The 25,860-nt window shown below is 38.8% G+C and overlaps 1 protein-coding gene across 4 annotated transcripts in view; it reads right to left on the bottom strand.

Annotated features, from left to right (window-relative positions):
* Positions 1 to 25,035, bottom strand: part of nfat5b (nuclear factor of activated T cells 5b) — a 35,639-nt gene extending 10,604 nt beyond the window's left edge. For 2 of the 4 annotated variants that reach the window (XM_010791523.1, XM_010791525.1), the window contains exons 1-3: positions 24,787 to 25,035; positions 3,770 to 3,895; positions 478 to 1,099 (exon numbers count right to left, since the gene is read on the bottom strand). In XM_010791523.1, coding sequence (XP_010789825.1) covers positions 478 to 1,099; positions 3,770 to 3,895; positions 24,787 to 24,859 — 821 coding nt within the window. In that variant the 5' untranslated portion in view covers positions 24,860 to 25,035. Of the gene's footprint in view, positions 1 to 477; positions 1,100 to 1,672; positions 1,736 to 3,769; positions 3,896 to 5,894; positions 5,962 to 24,786 lie in introns of those variants that run through there. The other 2 variants (XM_010791527.1, XM_010791526.1) reach the window with 2 other exon arrangements.
* Positions 25,036 to 25,860: the final 825 nt, after the last annotated feature.

Below are 25,860 nucleotides of genomic sequence, written 5' to 3'. Positions count from 1 at the left end.
CTGTGTGCCTTGAATGTACTACTCAAGCAACATCCTGCATTAAGTGGAGTTCTTGTTTTCTTTGCTGGGATACAGATTACAGTAAATAAGTGAGGAAACACAATACATGCAGATGTTCCACTGAATTGAATGTTGAAGAAATTATTTATCTAATGAGCACAAAAGTCATAGCTATGGCTTTACCAGTCACCAGATGTGAGTCCAGTTAAATACAATCTAGAGTTTTCTGAGCATTGTTTTAGAATGATCTCTACCACCATCCTTATAACCCTCCAGTAGAGTTTCAGAAACTTTGACCTGCAAGCTTGTGCTGTGCTTACGTTTGACCTTAAAACTCCTTCTTTTGTAATTGACAAATTCCTACACAATCATAGCATCCTTTGTCAAAGATATAGAGGAGCATGACATGTACACTAGAATCTTACACATCGAACGTGATCGTATATCATACCAAGTAAAACTATTCGTCACACAAACCTTCCTTTGGATCCCGTCTTGTTGTCAGGGCCGAGCTGTGACAGGACAAAGTGTGGCCCTTTGGCACTGTCTGCATCAAACACGTCCATGCTGGTTTCCCCTGCTGGCCGAGACTTGGGACCAGGCCTCTGCCGAGGGGTACGTTTGCGGGACTTCCTTGGCACCTCTGTGTTGTCATTGTAGGAGACAGTGCTCATAATGCTAAAGTTGGACAGAGAGTCCTCCATCCAAATGCTGTTACTCTGCTCTGAGTCCAGGGACGTTTCATCCTGGCAGGACATCTGGCTGGTATCAAACAGGTCTTGCGGAGGCGGCGAAATATTCAGTACGGTGCGGCGCTTCGATGGGGTCATCTGGTGATGTAGCTGTGCCTCCTGGGATGTTACTCCTCTTCCTCCTCCTTGCTCACTGCTGCCTCTGCAGTTACCACCATTGCTGCTGTTGCCATTCCCACCTTCTGCTCCCACAACCTCTGGAACCTCTCTGCTACTCCTGCAGTCCTCCGGGTCAACATTGACCGCGTTCCGGTCAGAGGCCGAAGCGCTGGAATGCATGGTGGGGCTGGAAGAGGTGGGAAAAGCACTGCGGGGGCCTTCCATGGTCACAGAGGAGGACATGGCATCTACAGTGCAAATAATTAGACAGTGAATAAAGGCCTCTCAACCAGTGTTGGCTAGCAGTCCCATTTAAGCAGCAATTTGTTTCATGATTGCTTTGGTTTATTGCCTTTTTTTTTCTTTTTTAGAAATTTTAGATTCATCCAATTAAAATCTCCCCCTTTTCATTGGATCTTGAATGTGTGTGTCTGTGGTGCTGGCGATGTCTGAGGATTTGTAAATGTGCAGTATGTGAAGCGCAGTATCGGTGCGGCTAAAAAGGGGCAAAAAACGGGATAAAAAAACCATGCCCCTTATTTAGAAAAAAATGTACACAAAAGCTGCTTGTGGATTAACTAATTTGCAACAAAAAACGGAATTAATTTATCATTAATATTAGCATTTTGTTCGTGTTCAACTAAAAACGTTGCCAAAATGATGAAATGGAGAGGCAAGTTCAAAACAGTTATATGTACAAATATGTAGCATGCCAATTTTTCGGAGCTTTTACTTTTAATTGTTTTCTTTTTTTCTGCTACAAAAGTTCATTTAGTTGGGACTGAACGTAGCCACAGAGACAAAATAAACAAGCTTCTGACCTATGAAGCAGAGAACTGCAGACCATTTTATATGCAGACACTCCCTGCTTCAGAGGGAACTTCCTGGAATATAAAAATGAGACAGGGAATGAGCAATAGGAGTTAAAATTTATTCAAATTTTTTTAAAGAAAAATAACACAGGGTATTTTTGTTTTTCAAAACTGTTGCTCCAGCATGCTGACATACACTGTGATTTCAAAAGCATTCAAATAGTTATAATGAACTAGATGAAGAGTGGGGAAAAGTCTGGTTAAGTTGCAGATAGTAAAAAGGAGTTAGACTGCTGTTGACATTCTGCATTGTTTGGTGACTCATTAGTTTGCAAAACACACAATCGTAAAGAAAAAGAGGCACATAAAAAGAATGAAGGTAGTGTCATTTTGAGCAAGTATCAAAACACAAAGTCATATACATGATCAGAGACCAACAAAACCTACAATCGCAACTTAAATATAAGACCAAATACTTTAATGACATTGGATGTCCAGTGCTATTTCTGCTCTTGAGAGGTGGAATGTTTTTTTGCAATATATCCTATTTGTATTTAGCAGTGCTGCAAATGATTGAAACCCTGTGTTGCTAAGCACAATATTTATAAATGAGAAGTATGTTTAAAGAAACATATATTTGAAATGAAACGTTAACAAAGACATAAAAGCCAGATGATGTTATTTGCAGTTTTCATTTAAACTTATAGTTCCATGTAAAGTAAAATATACTTCACCTTTTTCCTTTTACAGACCAAATTTTTCCGACAGGCCAGAGCGCTGCAAGTGGCTGTAATGGAGTCCATGGATTTACTGAAACTCACTCTAATGCCTTGATGCTTCAATGGGGAGCAGAGCAAAACAGCTACAGTGAAGCAAACACTGTCATTTATCTTTTGATATTTTAAATCTTAAGCTTTTCTTCTGAAAACCATTTGGGAATTTGGGGAAATGAAAAGAAAAATGTTTTTTTGAAAGAGAGCTCAAGACAGAAAGTCTACAATTAATTGATTTTGACTAAATCCTTTACGTTTGCGGACATGTATGTCCACTAAACTGTTGGATTACTTCCCTTTGTCACACATCCTATTTTTCCTTTAATCGTTTGCCAATTGGGAGGCTGGCCAAGCAGTCACAATGAAAATGTGAAAGGTCAAATAAAATATTGAAGAGAGTTGACGAAGAATTAGTGTCTAGTGTCTTGACCATTTCCTGACAGAGACATAGGCTCAGTCTCCTTATAACTTAAGACGTCTTCTAACACTGTGCACTCATCTTGTTTGTCATTTTGTTACGTCAGCATTAAACTGCTTATTATAGTTAAATGGCTAACCTACCTTTCCAATGGTTAAATATTTGTTTAAAAAAATACTGTCCTATCATAACACGATACTGACACTATTTTAAAGTTCAAAATGAGCCTTTCTTATGTGAACACACTGCAGGCATAATAATCAGGATGTTAGCTCTTTTCGGAAGTTTTAAACCAGATTATTAACCACAATAACCGGCCACACCTTAAATTGGATTTATTGTACTTTTGAACTTCACTGACTGTTTTCTCAACAACTCCAAGTTGAAAATGCAAAATGGTAAACAAGGTGATTACAGCCACTCAAAGCTTCCTAATTCTCTAACAAAAGTTAAGAAATAAAAGAAAGCTGTTAAATCCCACCAAGTATTTTGTTCTGAGTATGCAGCACTTTCAATATTAAGCTCTGTTGGGCTCTCTCATCATTATTGGATTCTGTGTGCGGTTTAAACTATTAATATTTGTTACAGTCGGATCACAAAGGAAAAAGGTAGAGGAATCTAAATAGTATCCAAACCTTCAGTGCATGGACTGCATGTCAACACTTGTGACCACAATCTACAGACCATACTGTACAGACAGGGGGGCATTTTGAGCTGACTTGACTCCAATTATGCAACTTCCTTTTTACACAGTAGTTTTTTTCAGTTTTTGGGACTGACTTGAGTATCATAGAGCAACAGACTGTCATATGCAGGTGTTTGTTTGCCAACAGATGTAGACTGTTTCGCTTTCTTTTTTGCGGGGTCTGTCTTGCTCACAGAGGAGACATACAAATAATAGGAGTGGGATCCTACCTGATGCAACAGCAGCTGAAGGGGGAGGCCCTGCCTCTCCGCCGCTCTTTTGACTCATGATTTTTGGGCTCTGCTGAGTGGAGAAAGGCAACTGTAGCTCCTTGGGAAGAAGTTCATACGCTGATTCTGTTGAGAGAGATATGGGACATGTAAAATGAATGATAAGGTGACATACTTACATGAACCAGACAGCTTTTGTGGATTACATGAGAATTATGATTCACAAATGTCCGCTCAATGACTTTTGCAGAAGTTAAAACGACATAAGTGTATGTTGTATTGACTCATTCTTTTCTCAGAAGTTCTATTAAGGTTGATGTCGTAATGACATTATAACGTCACAACCGTGTAAGAACAAACCTTTGTGCTAGTTGGCAACAAACCTAATAAATGACAAAATAATGATCGCAATGCAGAATGATGTCCATTGAAAAGCATGCGGGATGATTGCATTTCTGATGCCTAACAGGTTTATACTTAATCTTCTTTACTTTACTAAACTCTCCCAGAGGCTGCACATCCGCAAGAATCGTGCCACATATATATATATATATATATATATATATATATAACAATTAAAAAATGTAATGTCCTGTTAAATAGTGGCCCTATGTGATCTACATCTTCTCTTTATGAATTATTGAAAGCTAAAATGGTGAATTTCGGGCTCTGATTACACATTGAGGAGGACCAAACCGAATGGAAAAAAGGAGAAAAAGAAGAGAGCACTGAAGTAAAAGCTAAAAGTTGTTGTGTACGGAATAAACTGCACGTCTTTTTACCAACAGCCTGCAGGGTGGTACAAAGCCTTTCTCTCTCCTCTCTGTGCCTCCCTCACGGCAAACAGGATTGGTTTAGGGGAGAAAGCCTTGGGTCAACAGCATTACAACACTTTTACTAGCAGCTTGATTCATCATCCAAATATTATGGTATGAACTCACAGCGGCCATTACAGTCGCCTGACTCTCTTCTCTGCCAACTGCCAGCTTTAATTACTTGCAGCTGAGTCCCAGGGTTCGGTGTGTATATCAGATACTTAACCCTCCCATTGTTACCACTCGCTGTGTACAATAGACAAACCTGGGACATACTGAAACCAGCCCATGCCTCTTGATTCCCAAAGCCCTCCAGTCTCCTACAGCTCGCTTTAGAAGAGCAGGGAATGCTAGTTCCCAGAAAGGGAGCTTAAATCTGGACTCAGCAAACTCATACAACTCACACTGAACCTCAGATACGCACAGGATTCTAGTGTGGTTTTGCTGGTTATTTGCTAAGTTCTCCAAACAAAATCTTAGACACACATGCATGCACATACACACAAACGCCCGCCACAACCTACACAAAAACACTTTCTCTGCCCCTGCTAACTCTGAAGTCTTCTTGGGGCTCACTGACTGACTGCACATGCAGCAACATGTGCTCAGAGTGAGCAGCACTTCCAGTAAACAGATTGCCAACCGCACAGACAGAAAATATGTACTCTTCTCTCGGAGCAGTGGTCTTGAATCACTGGCTGGCCTGTTCAAAGTGTTTCCACAGTCCCTTGACGTTTTTAAGACTGAAAAAAAAATATATTTTTGCAGCATATTCGTTTCCCAAGTGCAATTCTTTATTTACACGTGACAAAACACTGTCCCTTTCACACAGGAGACGTACAAAAGTCAGTCCTTTTTGCTGGGAAATAAACTGAACAAACTCTGCATCACGTGATGTTTTGATTTTAACTTTAGACTTAAGCCATGTTGTGCAGACCACTGAGGAAAACCTTACATTTTCCGTCCTTCTGTGATTATCATCATAACAGATTAAAGCCTGACCATGCACATGTGTTCATTTTGATTAGGTCTATCCATGCTATTTGATGACTATCAACTTAATAAAAAAAGTGGCAACCCCTCATTAAAAGCTTCACAAAGCTTTCACTGTCATTAATTAACAGAAAAATACTAAATAAACCACATTACATACACTTAAAACACACGTTTCACATTAGAAATCCTGCACCAAAGCATCTTTTTTTAACCAAACACTTAATATTTGTGCTCTTTATACCCTAAACATACCTAGTGCTATGTTTATATGGTAAGAAGTGCCGGTTAAAGGTGAAAAAAGAGAAAGCACTCACCATGTGAATGGCAGGACTTACACTCCCATTCAATTCCCTCACATTCCTGCTGCTTGCTCTTACTAGCCCTGGCACCTGGGGCGTGGCACTGGTTTTTTGGCTGAGTGACTGAATTAACTCCCCTTCTGTCCCCCTCCTCCACTCAACCTACCTCTTTCCCTCTCCCTGTCTTGTTTACTGTGCTCCCCGACCCTTTTCTGTACTTCAACTGGCTCAACAGGTTAGTGGTATTGTCATGAGGAATCCCGTCAAGCAGAAATGAAGCAAAAGAAAAGCCCATGTGTTAAAAAGAGTCCTTAAGTGGCTTCATTGAACTTGCTGAAATATGACTGAACAAAAAGTGATGGGGTAAATAAGGTTAAGCCAAGTCAACTTGGAGATTATACTTAGCTGCGAAGGTAAGAAAGAAACTGCTGGCACCTGCAGCAAACCATGTACAACAACCCTGAAATGTTTACAGCCAAGCCTACATGAAGGCTACCAGGGACTCCATAGCAACACAGATCAGGGGACAAGTCTTCTGAGCATTTGGGGCTCTTGTGGGATAATGCAGAGAAAATTTGAAAGTGAAAAAGAAAAATCCAATTTCAAGGGAAGAACTGGGCCTTAACAATGCAGGGTGTTACAGGAACAAACATTGTGTAAGTCTATAAAAAAGTCACCACTATCATCTTATCTGACACGCCCATTACTTATAGATAACAACAATCCCTATTCATTTTTCTAAACTGATGCCGTGTTTCAGTAGCTACAATGATCCTCACTGCTCATTTTTCCTTCAACTTCTTATGTTTATATAAATATTTCCAAAATGGTGCAACAGTCAAACAACGTTATTTCCCCCCGGAATAAATGACGTGTTCTTGTTCTGGTGATTCTGAGGTGTATAGTAAATTGACAAAGTATTCATATTATTATTATTATAAGAGCCCAGCTGAAAAGTTTTCAGTATTTAATTAATCAGATGTAGCTTTTTCACATCATGTCATTAGAGGATTCATGATCTTCAAATGTAAACGTATTACTTAATGACGCCTAAAATAGTAATACCAAAAATGCCAGCCAATTGCATTTCAATATTGCAATAACCCTTGACATAAGGTGAACCTTCATGGGGAGATTTGTTGCAGGAGTTGTTTCGAACTTTACGAGCTGGAAAGACTTGTCACAGAAACATTCCTACTGTCAAGTGACAACATGATAACCATGGCGGGGTGAAGGTATGTGAGATGAAGTGAAACATCCGGTTGGTGTTACTTCTGTGAGCGGAAACTTTTTTTTTTTACATAAGTTGGCAAATGAGAAAGGCCACACGAAAGGAAATCCAAAACTCATATCAGGTGATAAACGGATGCAAGTAATGTTAGGATAAATCAATGAATTCATGCCATGACTGAAATGCTTCTCAATTTCCCTAAAACACCAATCAAAAGCCAAAGATTCCCTCCAAGGTCTTATATAATAATATTAACATACACATATCTTGATTATTTGTAAATATTTTTGCCATCATGAAATCTTGATACTTGATGAATTTTATTGTGACAAGTCATGTATTGGCTGTTTCATTATTAATAGAAACCCTTATCTGTGATCAATATCTACTGAAACATTTTTAATTATATTATTTGAGAACAGCATAAACAGTTTAATATAACTTTACTGTTGATCAATTCAGATAACGAAGGCCGAAGGAGTCATAACTAAGTAATAAAAAGAGCTCTGCACACCAGAGTCCTCCTCCTAGAGCGTTTGATCTTCATATGTTATCACAAATAAATACATTTATATTGCACTCATTTAATATTAGGTGACAGTGAGGCAGTAGAACACTTTCATTCTGACTGCAGAGCCTGTCATAAATGCCAAGTAATTGCAGACATGATGACTCAAATATGCTGAAATCAAAGTCCTACAGTACCGTAGTTACTTTACAGCCTGTTGCACAATAGCAGCATTTATAACCGGAGGTGTCATCATTGCATTTAAACACTTGCTGCATTCAGGAAGGATCCTGTCATCATATTCGTCAGGATATTCTCGATGAAGACACAGATGAGAATAAGCTCACTTAACAAAAGATGTCTGATATTACTCTAACATTGTGTGACACTGTTGAACTCTAGGAAGCTGCATCAGATTCACAAAGGCATCTTAAATTGGCACCAGAAACAGCATTTTTAGGCAGGGTATGACAATTGATATTATCTTTAAACTACTTCGATTTCACACTTCAATGGGCTTGCATAATATTAGAATGACCCAAAGCCAATATTACGTAATTTATATGTTTTTTTAGCTTAAGAGACTTGGTTCTGGTTGTAATATCCAAGTAGAGGCTGCTTAGGCCCGTGGGTAATCTTACAAGTACTTAAACATGATGAATCCACTGAAACACTGTGAACAAAAGAAGGGAATAGTTTAATCATAAACTGCTCACAACATCAATCCAGGTTCTCTTTAGAAAGTTGCTCTTGAAGAATGTACTTTGGACCTGGTCCAAGCTACATGTCAGCACACAATTCAGGGTAAAGAACAACCAAAACTGAGAGTGGCTTTTAAGAATCAGTGGTCAGCTTCCCATAGAATTATGATTGAATATGCCAAAGGACAAAAGTGTTTTAAAGTCATTTGAGAAAGTGAAGGTCGGCCCGGCTTTAGTCCGGCTAAGTCATGTGTTACCTCAGGTTCAGAGTTTGTGGCATGTAGCTATTTTAGACCAGATAATCCTGAAGTGACCAGGCATCAGTTTACATGCATCAGTTTACAACAAACACCCACCACTATCCTGTCTTTACTAAACAGCCCGATGAGTCTCCTGTGAGGGCCGAAGCACCCAGCTACAGGTCAGGTTTGAAAATAAAGAAGTGTCATTGGTCGCACTTAACATCCTCACAGCAGTGCAATGGGATAACTGTGTTATTTTGAAGTAAATTCAACTAAAATAAATATAATCGAATTCTGTTAGACAATAATCTCTCAGTACGACACATCTGCCTTTGGCTCCGTGTTTACCAGTGGACGCAAAAAATGAAACAGACATTGGGCTTCACATGAAAGCGTGACTTCAAAAAGCTGAGGAATTCAAACTATTTACAGAAGACAACACACACGCAAGCTCACACACATGCACACTCCCCCAAAAATGCCATGCTTATACACAGACATTAGAATGTGCCAAACTTTTAGAAAACAACCCCAATGAAATTGGGTCTGAACGGTGACCAGAAATGACTCCGATGACTACTGGTTTACTTTTAAATAAGAGGAGACGACACTCGCATACTAACCATCTACATTATAATACAACAGTTCAACGAAATGTTTGGTGTGTCAACACAGGAGTTTCTGCCCGGCTCTCAGGAAAACTGTGCTGAGGCAACAGGAAGAGCTTTTAGCAACAACCTACACACACAAACACACTCACACTGCATCACCAAGCTGCCATGCTAACAGCATTTAGTTGGAAACTGTAAACGGATCAAATAAACGTTAAATTTTGTTCTCACAGTCTACAAATTATTTGCATAATCTTTTGTGTTATTTCGTTTTTATTTCCATTTCATGCCAAATAGTTTGCCCAACCCACGAGGGATTACAGGACATCGCCATCAAAACAGCTAGTGTGGCTCTTTCTGAAGGCTATAAAATCACTACCAGCACCTATAAAACTCATTCATTATAGTGTTATTTGTTGTTTGTTGTAGGCAACCAGCTGAGACTCCAGACAATCCCTGCTCCTATAAATAAAGTCTGGAAAGTGACAAATGTAAAACAGCAAATGTATGTTTTTTTGTGCAGATTAAACAAGCGATATACTTTATTAATGAGCTGTAGAGGAGCTGGTATGCTTATTTCGTTACCTTTGGACCGAGCCAGACTTGTATTTACCCCCATGTTTTCAGTCTTTGTGCTAAGCTAAGAGGTAGCTTAATTTCTACATACAAGAGAGTGTTATGAGTCTTTTTATCCGCTAGATAGATTTAGTTTTATCCAAAATGACTAACTATTCCTTTTAAAGTTTGCAAGGTGACATGCAATATATAGCAATGTAAAACACTAAAAAATAACTAAAAGTAAAATGGTTCAGGGCTCGGTATGTGTCAGGCATAGACCTACACAAATAGATTTTAAAACTCAAAATAAAACAAGCCAACCTTTGTTTGCAGTTCATTTTTAGCTTGTGGCATCAGAGGTCTTGTTTTGGAAACCTTGTGGACTGATTTCTGATTGAAGCTGTTGACTCTATTGATAGGAAGGTGTGAATAAACAGATAAAATAGCTAGTGTTGGGTCAACAATTAGTGGAGACGGGGAGGGGTGTATAACAAAGGACTGGAAATGGCACGACCGAAACAGAATCAATTACAGATTCCCGTCTTCATTTCCCAATCTTCATTTAAGACTTTATTATCCAGGTTTATGACAATGTGTTCCTCAAGCTCAGCTTCCAGAGCTGGACTGAGCCTATTGTACACTGTTCAGACATTAATTACACAAGAAGATTTGGCATTAAGACTAAATAAGGGTCTGGAATGTCTACTGCTTAGTCAGAAAACCCCACGGTAAACAGGTAATAAAGTTGGTCAAGAATTAAAGAGTGAAAGTTGTTTTGGCCTTTGTTAGGCTATTTACTGGAAAAAGGAGGAAGAATTTATTTCACCACATTTGGGTTAGACTTCTGTAACAGTTTATTGTCTGGTAAAGTAAAAATTGAATCATACATCTCCTGTTATAAAGACATTTTATTGCTCAAAACTCCACTGCTGCCATAAAATAATACTTTTACAAGTAGCCGGTCTATAAGGTGTGCAGTTTTTTTTCTGTCGATTAAAGCAGGTTGTGGCTTGCTGAGAAATGAACGTTGTCATCTCGGCCGGTGACGTCTTATTTAACTTGTCCAAAAAAGAAAACTTGCAATTTTGCTAAACTCTGATGCATGAAGGAGTGGCAAGAGGGAGACAGACAAAATATCACCAAAGCAATACAATGATTAATAGAATTAAAGTTTGATTAATGATTGAAATAAAGACAATTATGATTTATTGAAACACTAAATAGATATTGCGCCTATGACTTCCTTGCCTTTGTTGACTTAAATAAGAGCAAGGTATTAAAGGTTACATTCACAGCCATATTAAAAGGCTTAACAGACGCTAACCTACATAATGTATGTAAAGCTGTATGCAAATAAAGACCTGGCTCACCTTGACTTGTCCTGAAGCAGAGATTCTACTGTGTATAAGCAAACATGACCTTACCCTATGGCAGGAAAATGTCACACAATGTTAAAATAACCATAATGTAGTCAGCAGACCTCCAGTAGCTATAAAGGTTTAATAAAATAACCTGTGGTCTTGTGACCGGCAGTCAGGCTGCAGCTTTTAGGGAATTACCTACCTGTTTTGACAGTTAGATGCAAATTTAAAATCGAAACTAACTTTTCATCAACTTTCAATTGATCCTCATCCAGTTTAAAAATGTAGGTCTACTATTTTAATTGTTAAACTCATTATATCCTTATTAAATGGTTGTAACATTTATCTAACCTAATCAGTTATGTAGACAAAAAATTAATGAGTGAAACATGTATTTCATAATGTTATTGGAACAACAGAAGATTAATTATTAATAGTAGAAGGAAAACAGTTTGTTAACCAAAAACCAATAAAACTGCAATCCAAGCCAGATTTTCTAAATGTTCATAAATTATTAACAGGCCAATTAAATACAAAATATGTTTTAAGTTTTCAGTGTGCAATTGACCTTTAGTTTCATGTGAGTTGTTTTAATTGTTCCACAACAATGGCAATCAATCAATTACCAGTAGAAGCACAAGTTGCTACTTTTAGGCCCCATTTACACCTGAACGCAAACGAAACGAAACTAATCGAATTCGATATCAAAAAAGTATTCCGTTCAAACGGACATGGCTCAATAAACGTGTCCCTTCACATGAGACAGCTCGACCCGCTGGAGACGCTGTAGTACATATGCCGGGCCTGTAAGTGGCGCTGTGCGTCCGCCACAAAATACACCAAAAGCAGCGAAGAAGACCCCCGAGCATGGTTGCCCTTCTGTTTATTCTCCGCGGTGGATTTAGCAACATGTATTTCATGTAGTTTTCCATGTCCACTTGTTGCTGATGGTTGTGGTAGAGGAGCTGTAGATTTTGCACTAACATCTGTAGCATGGTCAGTAGCAGTAGCAGTAGCTACTGACCATGCTACAGCAGTGAGCAGCAGAGGTGGGGAGAGGCGGGGCTATGGCTTCATCTTTATCAGGAAAATTATCGTATAGGGCGTAGGCCTACACACCGAGCCGTTTGGCCGCCCAGAGCGTTCCGTCCGTAGATCTATCCACCTTGGGACCCGTTATCGTTTTAGGGGTCCATTACGGCCTTGTGTGAACGAACGGGTTTTACGAAAGAGAAAAGTAGCGGATACAACCAGTTTCGTTCCCGTGTAAACAGCACCTTAATGTGAGACATGCTGAAACTTTCCTCGCATATTTGGTGCTTATTAGGTTAGGTATTTATCAAAAAAGTTGGTTCAACAACGACGGCTAGAAAGACTACCAACAATGACAGGATGCACAGGGAAAATGACCTGTTTGTTCCAGCATGCCAGTCTGCTGAGGAAGCAGCTGATGACTCAGAAAAAATAAATGAAAATACAGGATATTGATATACCACAACTGTTGGGCTGTAGGATGGATTGTTTGACAACTTTATATCAAAAGGTATACAGCATTCTTATGAAATAACTCCCTGTGTGAGCCTCCTCTCAACAACCTTATGATGTAACAGGTTGTATAAATGTCAACAAAAAATGTACTGACAAAGAGATCTTTAGGGGTCCAACATTTTGGACCTGAAAAAAGCCAACATGCTTAAAATTAGTGAAAATATTACAATTATACACGAAGAGTTAAATGCATTCAGTCAGAACTGCACCTATCAGTCAGTAGATCAATTGTTGATTGACAGAATTTACTTTCGGGTAATATTTTTGATAACTAAAGAATGGTTCATTAAATTTTTAAGCAAAAATGCCACACATTTGATGGCTCCAGGTAATTAAATGACAGAATGTTCTGCTTTTGTTTGTACTGCATTGAGCCGTGTAAAGGCAACCCCTCAACCGTATTTATGTCTGAATATTGTTTTTAGCCCTTTACAGATTGGCGAACAAAAGTGTTGCTTGAAAACGGGAAATAAACTGCACTCTCGTGTATCTAAGTCCATGCCCTGCGTCCTCCCAGATTTCGTCACTCTATAACTATATGCGACCTGACTTCTTTCGGTATGTCACTCTGGGCAATTGCTAAAACAACTGATCTTCTTGAAAGTGCAATCAAAATTGATAATATCCCCTGGTTTTCAAGAAAATTGTTATTGGCAGATAATAAAAAAAACAATCTAATGTTGCAACCCTACATGTCATTTTTCTTGCGCTTCAAAGTTCTAAATCAGGTGTTATTCATAATGACACGCAAACCTGAGACATTAGCAATAGATTAAGGCCATACCAAACGAGATCATGTGCTACATTAACCATTTTCGCATTTATAAAACCTAATTATATGTCAAGATTGTGGTATTAAATGTGTCAACTGCAATGCAGCTGCGGGATGACAATGAAAACTAACTCCATAATAGGATGGTTCATGAGCTAATTACAATTGGCCATTACCTGCATAATTCACTTGACTTACAAGATAACACACTGGTGACGATAAAGGAGATTGAGAGTATAAGTGGTGTTAAAGGTCAACTACTTCAACTTTGAAGATGGCGGCGGGCATTTCGGGCACATGTGGCAGCGATCTATCTGTGCATGGTTGCTCTGAATCTCGGGCCTCTGTTTGGCTACAGTACACCACTGATTTTGCCACCTTGATAAAACAACACGCGGGGATACATCATTATTTGAACCAGCAATATGGCTGAATATCAAGCACTTCGGCCATGGTCGGCAAGTAATATACAGTACATTCATCTGGCAGTCCTGGCAGACTCTCTCCAACACAAAAAAGGGACACAAACGAAAAAAGGAGAATATTGGGCTATTGGCTCTACTGTGTCTCTTGCTCTCGGGAGATATCCACCCGTGTCCGGGTCCCGGCGTCGCTTCCATCGACCTGACAGCTGGCGGCCCAGGCGCCGAGCTTCACGGGCCGCTGGCCAGTTTCCGAAGAGGCTGGCAAGCTGGACAGCTAGCACCACCAGCGGGTCTCTGCGGTCTCGCGCTGGTAGCCGAGTAGCAGAGATCCACACACAACCATCTAACTCCACAAGATGCCAGATAGCTCCCACACCACCGGAGAGTAGGGCTGCTCAATTAATCGTATTTTAATCGCAATTACGATTTTAGCTTGCAATTTGCAAATATTGTTTTTTAAATAATTTTTTCGTTTTTGTATTGGTTTTTCAGTTGAATTATACTTAACGTTCAGGGTAATCAACTGTTAAAAACATACTGTTAAACATTTTTTCCAATAAATGTATGTTTTCAAAGTAAATGGATAATCATTTTTAATAATCGTGATATCAATTATTGACCCAAATAATCGAGATTATGATTTTTGGCCTAGCAGCAGGGTCCATCTCCACCCCATCAGAGGACTGGGGGCCCGCACCGGAGATCCACGCGTCGCCGGCTGGCTTCAGACGAGGCGGGCTAGCTGAACAGCTAGCTCTGCCGAGGGACTGTGGGTCCGCGCCGATGGCTAGCGGCCTAGCAACAGAGAACCACAAATCAACAGCTAGCTCTGTCTGCTCATCTATCAACAACGGCACCGAGGTAAAGCCAAGAAATCCGGTATTTAAAAAACACTGTTACACAAAAATGTTTCAAACAGTGAATCAAGCAAAAATAGTGTGGGATCCTCGGTGCAAGTAGAAGGGACTATTCAGTGGACATTTACATTTCCGCAGCATCTGCAACAAACATGAACAGTTAGAACATCTCCTCCTTGAGTCCAATATTGACTGTTTGCGAATATCTGAATCTTGGCTAAAACAGTCGTCACCATCTTCTATTGTATCTATGTCAGGATATAATGTGTTTAGGAAGGACAGACTGAAGGGAAAAGGAGGGGTGTATTGCTTTATGTGAGGAATACCTTTACTTGTAGGGAGATTGGTCTTCCAGCTAATGTTGATTTTGATTGTGTTGGTGTGGAAATCACACTATCTGAGGAAATGTCCCTCACCATGATTTGCCTATATCGACCACCCACCGCTAAGGTGGATTTCTATGACCAGGTAAAACTCATGCTGAATTCCTGTGACTCCAACCAAGAGCTAATTATTTTAGGAGACGTTAACATGAACTGGAATGACAAACAAAATAGAAATAACTTAAAACGGATCACGGATAAACACAACTTAATACAACTAATGGATCAACCGACTAGAACAGGGGTATTCAACTAAAATTCAACGAGGTCCAGTTAGAGAAAATCTCCCCATGCAAAGGTCCGGAACATCAAAATGTCTAAGTTGCTTTATGAATTAGTGTGATATATATTGAAGTAGCTTTATCAACGTCTGCATGTAATCAACAACTGACTGCCAATCAAATAAAGAAAGTACAATTCAAAAACAACAATATTTATTGTCAATTAACATTGAACTATACAGATATACAGTAAATACTGTGGATATGTGTAATGTTCCTCTCGGGCTGCATTTAAAAATAAAATAGATTTTGAAAATATGTGCATCTTAAAAGTGCTTAATTTTAGATAAATAAAATAAAGTGTAGCAGCAGCTTGAGTTTCTCTTTTTCTTTGTTAACCGTTTCACATCATGACTTAACAGTTTCAGACGATTATAGAACAATATCAGTCTTTACACATCATAACAATTGAACAGTTTTAAAGTTTCTCTTTCTTTACCTCTTATATTGCAGTCCCTCACTCACTTTTTTTTATTCAGTGCGAGAATTGAGCTCGAGCTTGTCCTGCCAGGAGTTTAAATCTGGGCTGAAATGGTGTCAGGGCCATTCTCATACACACATGCAGGTGCTCATTGGTTAGCCTCGGTTAGCCTGCCCTGGAACGATATTTGTATGTTGTGACCTCAGTTCTGACTTGAGAGGGAATGTTTGGTCAAACACTTTGTGTCTTGTCTCATAGTGGCGTTTTGGCACTTTTAATGAGCACCACGGTCTCTGAACAAATGAGACACACTGGCTCTGTGCTCCCAGTGGGCAGGATGAACATGAGTCCACTCAGGGTTAAAAGCTCTGTTCTCACTGTCCACTTTCCTCTTCTTGGAGAGCGCCATGTGTAACTATTTGTCTCTCCCTGTCTGCCGCTAACACGCCTGTTCACTCTCCTCTCCGCTTCTCTCCCTGTATCGCTAATTATTCTCTTCACTCACTTTCCTCTCCGCTTCTCTCTGCCGCTCTCTCGTCTCTTCTTCTGTGTTTCTCTCCCTGTATCGCTCTCTCATCTCTTCTTCTGTGTTTCTCTCCCTGTATCTCTCTCTCGTCTCTTCTTCTGTGTTTCTCTCCCTGTATCGCTCACTCTTCTCTTTGCCCCCTGCGTGGCGGTTAAATAGATAGCCCGTCAAATTGAAATCGCCTATTAATGTATTGATTATAGGTCCGGGTCCGTATAGGTCGGGGTCCGGATCCGGACCGGGGTCCGCCTGTTGTCGACCCCTGGACTAGAATAACCAAAACCTCCAAGACTATGATAGATTTTGTATTTACTAACAAAGCTGACAGAATAATTAAAACATACAACTTCCTGACTGGTCTTTCTGACCATAATCTTGTTCTTTTTGCCAGGAAACTCACAAAAAAAGGTTCATGGCCACACCTAAAACCCCTGCCTTGGGTTCACGCTTCATCCCCAAAAACCTGCAACAATGTTTTATGGAGGCAGTGAAAATGATTAATTGGGGGGACACTCTCTCCTCTGAAGATATTGGTGAAAACAGTGATCTGTTTATATCTCAAATTAATGATACAATGTCTTCCTTCTCAAGGAGAGGGTGCCTTAGGGACAGGAAGGAACATTATCTTCCCTGGCTGAATCTACAGTGCAGGAATTTAATGAAATCTAGAGACCAACTACTAAAGCAGAGCTTGAAATCCGGACTATCCACTGACAGACAGAAATTCACTCATGCTCGTAACAAAGTCACACAAACAATAAGACAGCCCCAAAGCAAACTTTTTCATCAACATAATTGAAGGTGCGAAAGGTAGCGGTAAAAAAGTTTGGCAAATCCTAAATAAACTATTAGGTAAACATACCAAACAGGAAAATAATGTACTAGAATTAAAAATCAATGATGCCCTGATAAAAGACCCTGCAGTGTTGGCCAACTCTCTAAATTAGTATTTCATAAATAGTGCTCTGGACATTACAAAGCTCTTCCCGCCATCTGAGGTCTCAACTATCCCGACTGTGGATACACACCCCGTTTTTGACCTGGAGGAAATCATTGAGGTAGAGGTAAAACATATAATCTTAGGGTTAAGAGGTTCTAAGGTTAGGGATGCATATGATTTAGACACCAACTTTATGAAAACACATATCGATGGTCTAATAAAACCAATTACTATGTTAGTAAATCAATCTATCAGCACGAGGGAAGTTCCATCATCTTGGAAGGTGGCCACGGTGACACCAATCTTTAAATCTGGGGATAAGGCAATGATGTCCAATTACAGACCAATCAGCATCCTCCCTTGTGTCTCTAAGATAGCTGAGAAATGGGTGTCAAAACTAATCACCAAACACTTAGATAAAGGTTTCGCTCCACTCCACCCAATGCAGTTTGGTTTTCGTGCTCACCACTCCACTGAGACAGCTAACTGTGTCTTTGTGGAAAAGGTTAAATGTATGTTGGACACGAGCCCATATGTAGGTGCTGTCTTCCTTGATCTCAGGAAGGCATTTGACACAGTTGACCACCGAGTTCTCCTTAAAAAGCTGACATATTTCAATTTTTCCGCAGATTTAATACAGTGGGTTAAGTCTTATTTATCGAACAGAAAACAGTGTGTTTTGGTGAACAGAGCCAAATCCCCCTACCTTGTGAACCCTGTTGGGGTTCCACAAGGTTCCATTCTTGGACCATTAGTGTTTTCTTTGTACATTAATGACTTGCCTAATGTATGTCCTGAGTTGAATGTGCAAATGTATGCCGATGATGCGGTCATCTTTGTACATGGGAAAAACACTGAAATGATCTCATCCTGTCTCAAATGCTTTGGACAAGGTTCAACATTGGCTGAACAACATTTGCTTACAGTTAAATGAAAAAAAAACAGTATGCATGATGTTCAGTAAACGACCAGTCAAAATCGAAGGATCTGATGTGTTTTTAAACGGATCAGAAATAGAACTAGTCCCGCACTTCAAGTATCTTGGAGTCATAATGGACTCGAACTTGACTTTTAAGAACATTAAGAAAGTATCCAATACCATTAAATTCAACTTGCAACATTTTAAACAAATTAGACCTTTCTTAACTGTCTATGCTGCAAAGTCATACCTCCACTGTATGATTCTATCCCACATTGAATACTGTTTTACAAACTGGTCGTTTGCTTGTGCCACAAGAGAGCTATCAAGGTGTTTGACAGAAAGCCAAATTCATACCACCACTGTATCATCCTTGAAAAACACAATTTCTTGAGTTTTGACAATTGTCTTTTAAAAGTATGTGTTTTTTTTATAAATGTTTACATGGACTGGCCCCCCCTCCCTTAAGGGAATTCATCCACAAAAAAACACACTGGACGCTGCACTAGGTCAGAAACCAGAGGAGAATGTGAGGTCCACCGTAGACTGACAACTTTTGGAAAAAATGTCCTCTTCATTAAAGGCAGCTCATTCTGGAATAGCCTCCCAACTGAGATACGGGATTGTCCCACTCTCAATAGTTTTAAAGGACAACTTAAAGAATGGTTGAGAAACAATCAGACGTGTAATCACCGCTAAATGCACTTTAACACAGGGGTATCTCCAATTGCACTTTATGTAGCTCTTTTATCTTCTCCTGCACTTTATACATCATAGCTGTTACATTGTACTGCCATGCAGTAAATGCTTGTATGCTGCTCATGCTTTTCCTGCATATCATGTATTTATTTTTGCTATGTATATAAATGTCATGTTCTTATATGTTGTATGTGACGGGACTACGGATGGAAATTAGCTCAAAGCTCAAATCCGGCTCAATTACACTTGTAAGCATTATTTTGTTTTAAAGTGTTCATCAATGTGCACTGTCCCAGTTCAAATAAACGATTAAATGAAATTAAAATGAAGCATATTTTAGTACATACAAAACGATACACAACCACAACATTCAGCCTTCGAAAAGAGTTAAATAAACTCTCTCTAAAGCTCTCTGGCACAGTATCAACAAAAACTGAATATGATAAGCTTCACAAAGGGAGGGCATATTGTAAAGCTTGTGTATTGGATTACATGAAGTCGGTCTTCTTGTTTCTGGAATGTCAGGATGAAGCACCATACTGTTACAACATTTTTATTTGACTATGTTTAAAACAGAACAAATATTATCATTTAAACATGTTTTTAAAACGTTTTTATTTTATTAATTTTGTTGTTATGGTACAAAATGTCTTCGTCATAGTTGTGGCTTCCTATAGGCAGGTATAGAAGTGATAGTACATTTGCTTAGCTTTTAGTATAGAAACATATTTGTTTTCCTAAGAAGAATTATAATACATTAGAGTTTGAAAGGTCACACTTAAGGTGCCACCTTTCCCTGCTTCTGAGCCAAATAAGCTGGCATGTTGTAACCCAGTGTGTATAGTCCATTTACAAGCTGCTGACCCACTAATTGCAGCTCCTCATCTGCCAATGGAAAGACTCCTGCCGGCCAAGACTCACCACCTTCAATAGTTAATGTCTTAGTTCAGAATAATCTTGCTCTGGAGTGAAACACAAGGGCTGGATGTTAGATTTTGCAGGTGTTTTGGGCTTTTCACATGAGAGTGTAAGAAATCCTCTATCATGGTCTCCTGCACTCCCCCTTTCAACTGACAGGCCACTCAGAATAACCAGATACATCTTATACAAATCATATTTTCCATTTAATTTGGCCTGTACAACAACATCATCTGCAGGTTAATGAACATAAATCCTAAACTGAACTATAAGTTATTCCTAAAACAGCAACATGAGAACAGAGACCGTGGAAACTTGTTTCACTTCGTAGTTGTTCTAAGTACCTAAATAAATACCTCTGAACAGCTGATATGTGTTTCTGGCTGCTTCAGGGTAAGCAAAGATCTGCTTATATTTCAAGAGCACAGTTGACCTGCTAACCTAAAATACGCCAAGCAGGAAAAGTGTATCTGCACTTCTCAGGAAAAGAGTGTGTTTAGTGAAGGCGATAAACTGGGCCACGCACTAGTATTTAAGAGGTTTTATGGGTTTGCTGATAACTTCATTGCAGATAATAAAATCAATCAAAGTGTGGAATATAGGTGATAGTGTACGAAAAACACTGTCCCACTGCATGTTCAACATATGTTGTCCAAGGATGATAAGTCTCTTCTGGTAAAGCAAAAAACGTCAATACATTTAGAAGACAAACGTATTAATAATAGCACAAAAATAGCAGTACGAGAATCAAGATATCATCAAATATAACAAGCCACAGCTTTTTGGTTTTGAAATAAACTCTAAAATGTGTGGTGTTTTCCCAGAATATTCAACAATTTATTTTACACTACAGTATGTTGATATTTTTATTATAATGAATGATTTGGGGGAATAGGTTTATGTTATACTTTTACCATGGCAACATTTGTTGGAGCGTATCTGCATATGACATTTTATTTACAAATGAAAGAACTAAAGATGCAAGAATTTGGTAAATAATGCAATGCTTTTGAGTAAATGTCCTAATTAACATACAATTGACACTTCAGTGGGACAGCTTCAACAGGTAAAACTACTCATGTATTGATTTGCCGCAGCCAAAACAAAGTCACAAGTGTGCAGTAAATACCAGAGGAGGTGATATTATGACCTGAGCCTGATTAGTCTTTTTTCTGATGTTTGTCGAGTGTTAATGATTCATCAAAGAGATTTAGAAGAAGTTAAGTAAGTTATTTGCATCATAAACACACGCACATTCAATCTATCAGCGCCTTACCCCACACCTGAATACTAGATATACACATCGAGTATCACTATTTATGTTTTACCTTCAACTCAATAAATAATAACATGTTTTTTTTAATTGTAACTGATATGCCGTCACAAATTCACAAACAACATACTGCAGGATTAAACTAAGAAGACTTAAATACAATAATAAATCCTTATGTGTGGAGTGCACGAAAGGATCCGTATCATATTCACACTAAAATCTTGTCCTTCTTTAGATGCGTCAAGAATTCAGCTGTATGAGGCTTTGTTCAAATGTTGATAACATTACCATACTGGACTGGAGACTCCATCTCAAAACTTGATGAAAAAAAATGCTACAGGAGCAGGGAACGAATGAGGGAATGAACCAAAAAGGAAACAGGTTAACGAAAATGTTATTGTGCCACAATACACATTTGACTATTCGCCTGGGCTTAGCACCTGAGCACCAGTTGGAACAATTTACAGCACACACACTTTGCAACATTCGGACACCCCGAGGAGCCTGAGGGGCCACAACCAAGGAGTTGATATTAAGGATCCTCTGAGTTTTGAGGTAGGCTTTATTGCCAGTATGAAGATTAACATTAGATTCTCCTACAGATAGTATCTGACCTTATTTGACCCATTCTTATGGGACTCATATCGGTGTCTATTAACTGATTCGCTGGCTGGCTAGTGTGCATTATGAAAATGTACGTAAATGTCAAGCCTGGTCATGAGGTCGCTTCCTCTGTGACAGCTGATAACACAGAATAACTGAGAAAAAGTTATAATCTGAAGTATCAAAAAGATGTTGGGGTTGATTTTAAAAAGGTGAAGACACTGTAATGTAAAAATAATACAGTTAAATGTGTCAGTTATCAATGTAAGTAACGTCAGTAAGAGAGAATATATGTATACTTTTTTGTTGTAAGAACAGATTTGAGTTCAGAGTCCATATGTAGGTTTGTTTAAAGCAGACTATAACCCAATGCCACAGCAGATTAATAAACTCTGAATACACGTTTCTTTATTTTCAGAGTTTTCCCTCTACAGTATCTTTTCTTTCACCATCAGATATCAACAAGCTTTCAAAGCAATCAAGTATTTTTAAGCGCATGCCGCTAAGTTTGCTTAACACAGCAGAGTCAATATTAATAGAGTGCTATTTAAGCCCAGGTTTACACACAGGGCAGCCAGGGGGTTAATGATTGACCGGACTTTGAAAAAACAAAACTATGTCGAGATCTTGAGTCTTACAATTGTTAACCAGGATTGATAGAATTTATGGGAAAGCCATAACAATCTTTACCTTTGATGTGAAACTGGTAGGAAGACATTTTAAGACGTTCATTAACCCGATGTCCTTTACCCACCACAAAAGGTAGTGTGACCAGCATTCCTGTCCTGAGTGCCATTGTTACAGTTTTTCCTTGGAATTCCCTAAACTACCCGATTGCTAAAAATATGTATTCCTCATCATGTTGGTCTGTCCAATGGAGCTTCTGAAAACTGACAAAAAAATCCAATTATATTATGTTTGAATCGAGAATTCTTCCTTTTGTATCCGGGTGTGACAATAATAATGATTTTAAGAATCAAATGGATGAAGGGGTTATTTTTTTTTCAACCAAATCTCAAAGAATAAAAGGTGAGAGTTGGCTTTGTCGGCAAGATGTAAAACTCACTTTACCTCTTACACACAGCCGAGTCGACTGTGCTGACACAAATACACAATGGTGTGAATATTAATCAAAAAATGTAGGCTAAACTATTGGTCTAGATAAAAAAAAAGAAAAAAAAAAAGAATTTCAGCTGAATTATGTGGTGCACAAGAAATGATAAGGGTCTACAGTACAACTTTCTGATGAGTCACAAGTAAAACTGAATAAATCAATACATAATCAAGCAAATAAAATCGCTGTGCATACATCAGCTCGGTCACAAGGCCAGTACAAGGTATTACATGTTATTTAACGAAAAGAAAAGGACATAAGATAGTAGCTTAAAAACTCCATCTGCTACGCTGATTTGATTAATGTAGATACTGGATACTGCATGCAAAAAACAATTTCTCCATCTAACTAAATATATATATAAAAAAGCTTCGGAGACATTTTTGTCTTGTAATTTTCCCATTGTTATAATGTAAAGGAAAAAAAATGAAAAAAGATGCAGCAGCCAAACAGCAACTCTGATGCAGATTGGTGTGAAGAGGCTCCGACCTCAAAGCACAACGGCCTCCCAGACAGACCTGGAAGTTATAAGACCAGGCAATGAGAAGAAGGCAGAAGCTACTACCCAGAAAACCCTGGAGGAGCAGGCTGGTAAACACAGTGAGGTACAAGAGGCTCTCCGCTGTGAACATGAGGAGCTCAAAGCCAAACTCTGCACGAGTGAGGCGCTTAAAGAAAGGCATGAAGTGATAGTGGAGGAGGAACTTCAGAAAATCAAAGCCTCCAACCTCACACTGATTGAGCTGCAGAAGCTGAACGCAGAGACGACGGCTGTACTGGAAAGAACAGAGGAGGAGAAGTCCTCACTTAAGCAGATGCTGAAAAAAGAGGACATTGCTCAGAGGTCAACTTCTTTGCAAACCAGCCGGGAGGAAGGGAAGTCCATCATGAAGAAAGCATTGAACAACAAGTCAAAATAGAAGAAAGGTAGCTGGCCTGCAGGCTGTTCATTTGTGGCAGAACCAGGATGAAAGACAGCAAATAAAACCTGCCTCTTGAATTTATTCTGCTAGATGTCAAATAAAAAAGCATTAAAAAATGTCAGTGACTTGTCATATCTTATCCTAAGAGAGAGGAAATGATCTATATTCAACGAGGTTATTGGGCAAAATCTGAATTATCTTTCAAAAGAAACCTCTGATGGCATCATCTGTGAATATAGGGAGGGTATACATTTTGAGGTAAATACAGTGAGAAAAACACGACAACTTTGTTTAATGAAGGGAGAATATAAATAGGCTATTCTCTTTTTTTTATTATTGTAAAAGGTTATTAGGCATTATCTTAATAATTTACAAAACTCTTGGTGGTGTGCAATATGGTGTCATAACTGTTTTTAATTAATAACAATTTTAAGTTGCACTGTAGTAGAGTATGTATCAACATTGGTCGAAGAAATACTCAGGTCCTTTACTTCAGTAAAAGTACAATTACTATGGTCTTAAAATACTACTGGTAAAAGTCAGATCAAAGACGGCCCGTCTCATGAGTGTCAAAATCGTACACGTGATGCATCCTGGGATATTGGTATGTTTGGCACGATGTGACGAGCAGGAGAACTCAGCTTTCTTGGCTAATTTAGCATGCACTGAAGAATGTATCGCACCGATGGCCTATTCACATAACCCACAGAAAATAGAGTTCTTTTTAGCTGGCGGAGAAAAAGTAAACTGGTCTGACCGGTGTGCATGCAGCTGCTGAGGGCTCCAGTTTATAAAAAAAAGAAAAGAAAACGACACCTTCACCTTGTCCCAAGAAACCTCCAAGAGTACAAGCTGAAGGACGCATTATGCATATTTACAGGCGCTCAAAAAGTTAAAACAGAACTTTTATCAGCAGGCATGTGGCAGGAGGCAGTTTATAGATGAATGACTGAGGGGGTTGAACGCCCCCCCATGAACAGTTACCACCAGGTAGGTAAGTAAGTTACACACACATTCACACACTTAAAATAAAGTGGGCACTTAAACTAGAGCTAAAACCCAGAAGAGATAATATAAAAAAAGCTGTTCTTACCTTTTGAATACAAGGATCTGGGAGAATTCAGGTCGAGGTCCCCGCTGAAAAGGGAGATAAAGTCAGAGGGCATTGCAATCCCTCAGACTGAGGAAACCGGACACCCACAAGTCAGATAGCGTCGCTGGGCGATATTGTTGTCTCTGACTGCCAGAAAAACCTTCAACTTTGTGTTCAGAAAACTGTAGTGACTAATTTGATCCTGTCGCTGTGGCTGGTCGACCGTCTCTGCTGTCACTTCGCTCGTGAATCCCCCGTAGGTCCGCCCACGATGCGTGTTGTTGTCAGCAGAGAGGGGGCTACGCCCACACATCTGACGCAATACGTAAAAACCACGTTGGGATTATGTATGGTGCAAAATAACTATGATGAAGCATCATTAACTTTAATAATCCTCATTACTTATTTAATCAGCATTTTATTTCTTAAAATAAATATATGTTTTATTATTTTAATATGTTTAGATGCTTTTCCCTATATGTTACCTGTTTTAAATGCAGTTATGGATAGTAATAAAGTACATTTACTCAAGTACTGTACTTAACTACACATTTTAGTTACTTGTACTTTACCTGAGTATGCTCAGTTTATGCTACTTTATACTTATAATGTACTACATTTTAGAAATCAATATTGTAGTTTTTACTTCATTAAATTTATTTTACTTGTTAATAGTTACTTTTTAGGTTTAGATGATGGGCCATTACGCATAGGGAGTACTTTTAATTCCACTGTTTCAATGTAAGAGTCATAAGATTGGCATTTTATCTACCCCATATAAGATTACCTCTTTACTTTGCTTCCTTTTTAATTATATATAATGTTATTTCCTTTATTTTAACTTCACCTGCATTAACTTATTTCTCTACTTCACATCTTACTTACTTGTTTAACGGTTTATTTTATTTGCAGGATTTATATGTTCTGTGCAACAACAAAACATATTATCAAATGTATGTGTATTTGAATATATAATTGTTCTGAATTATTTATCGGCAATGTTGTATGTCCACATTTTTTTGAATCTATGCACAGTTTTCTATTTACAGCGTATGGTCATCAAAAATCACATGC

This window comes from Notothenia coriiceps, unplaced genomic scaffold (genome assembly GCF_000735185.1).
Source record: "Notothenia coriiceps isolate Sejong01 unplaced genomic scaffold, NC01 NC01_scaffold00035484, whole genome shotgun sequence".
Classification (NCBI taxonomy): Eukaryota; Metazoa; Chordata; class Actinopteri; order Perciformes; family Nototheniidae; genus Notothenia; species Notothenia coriiceps.
Note: the sequence above shows the minus strand (reverse complement) of the source record. Positions and strands in the feature narration are given on the sequence as shown.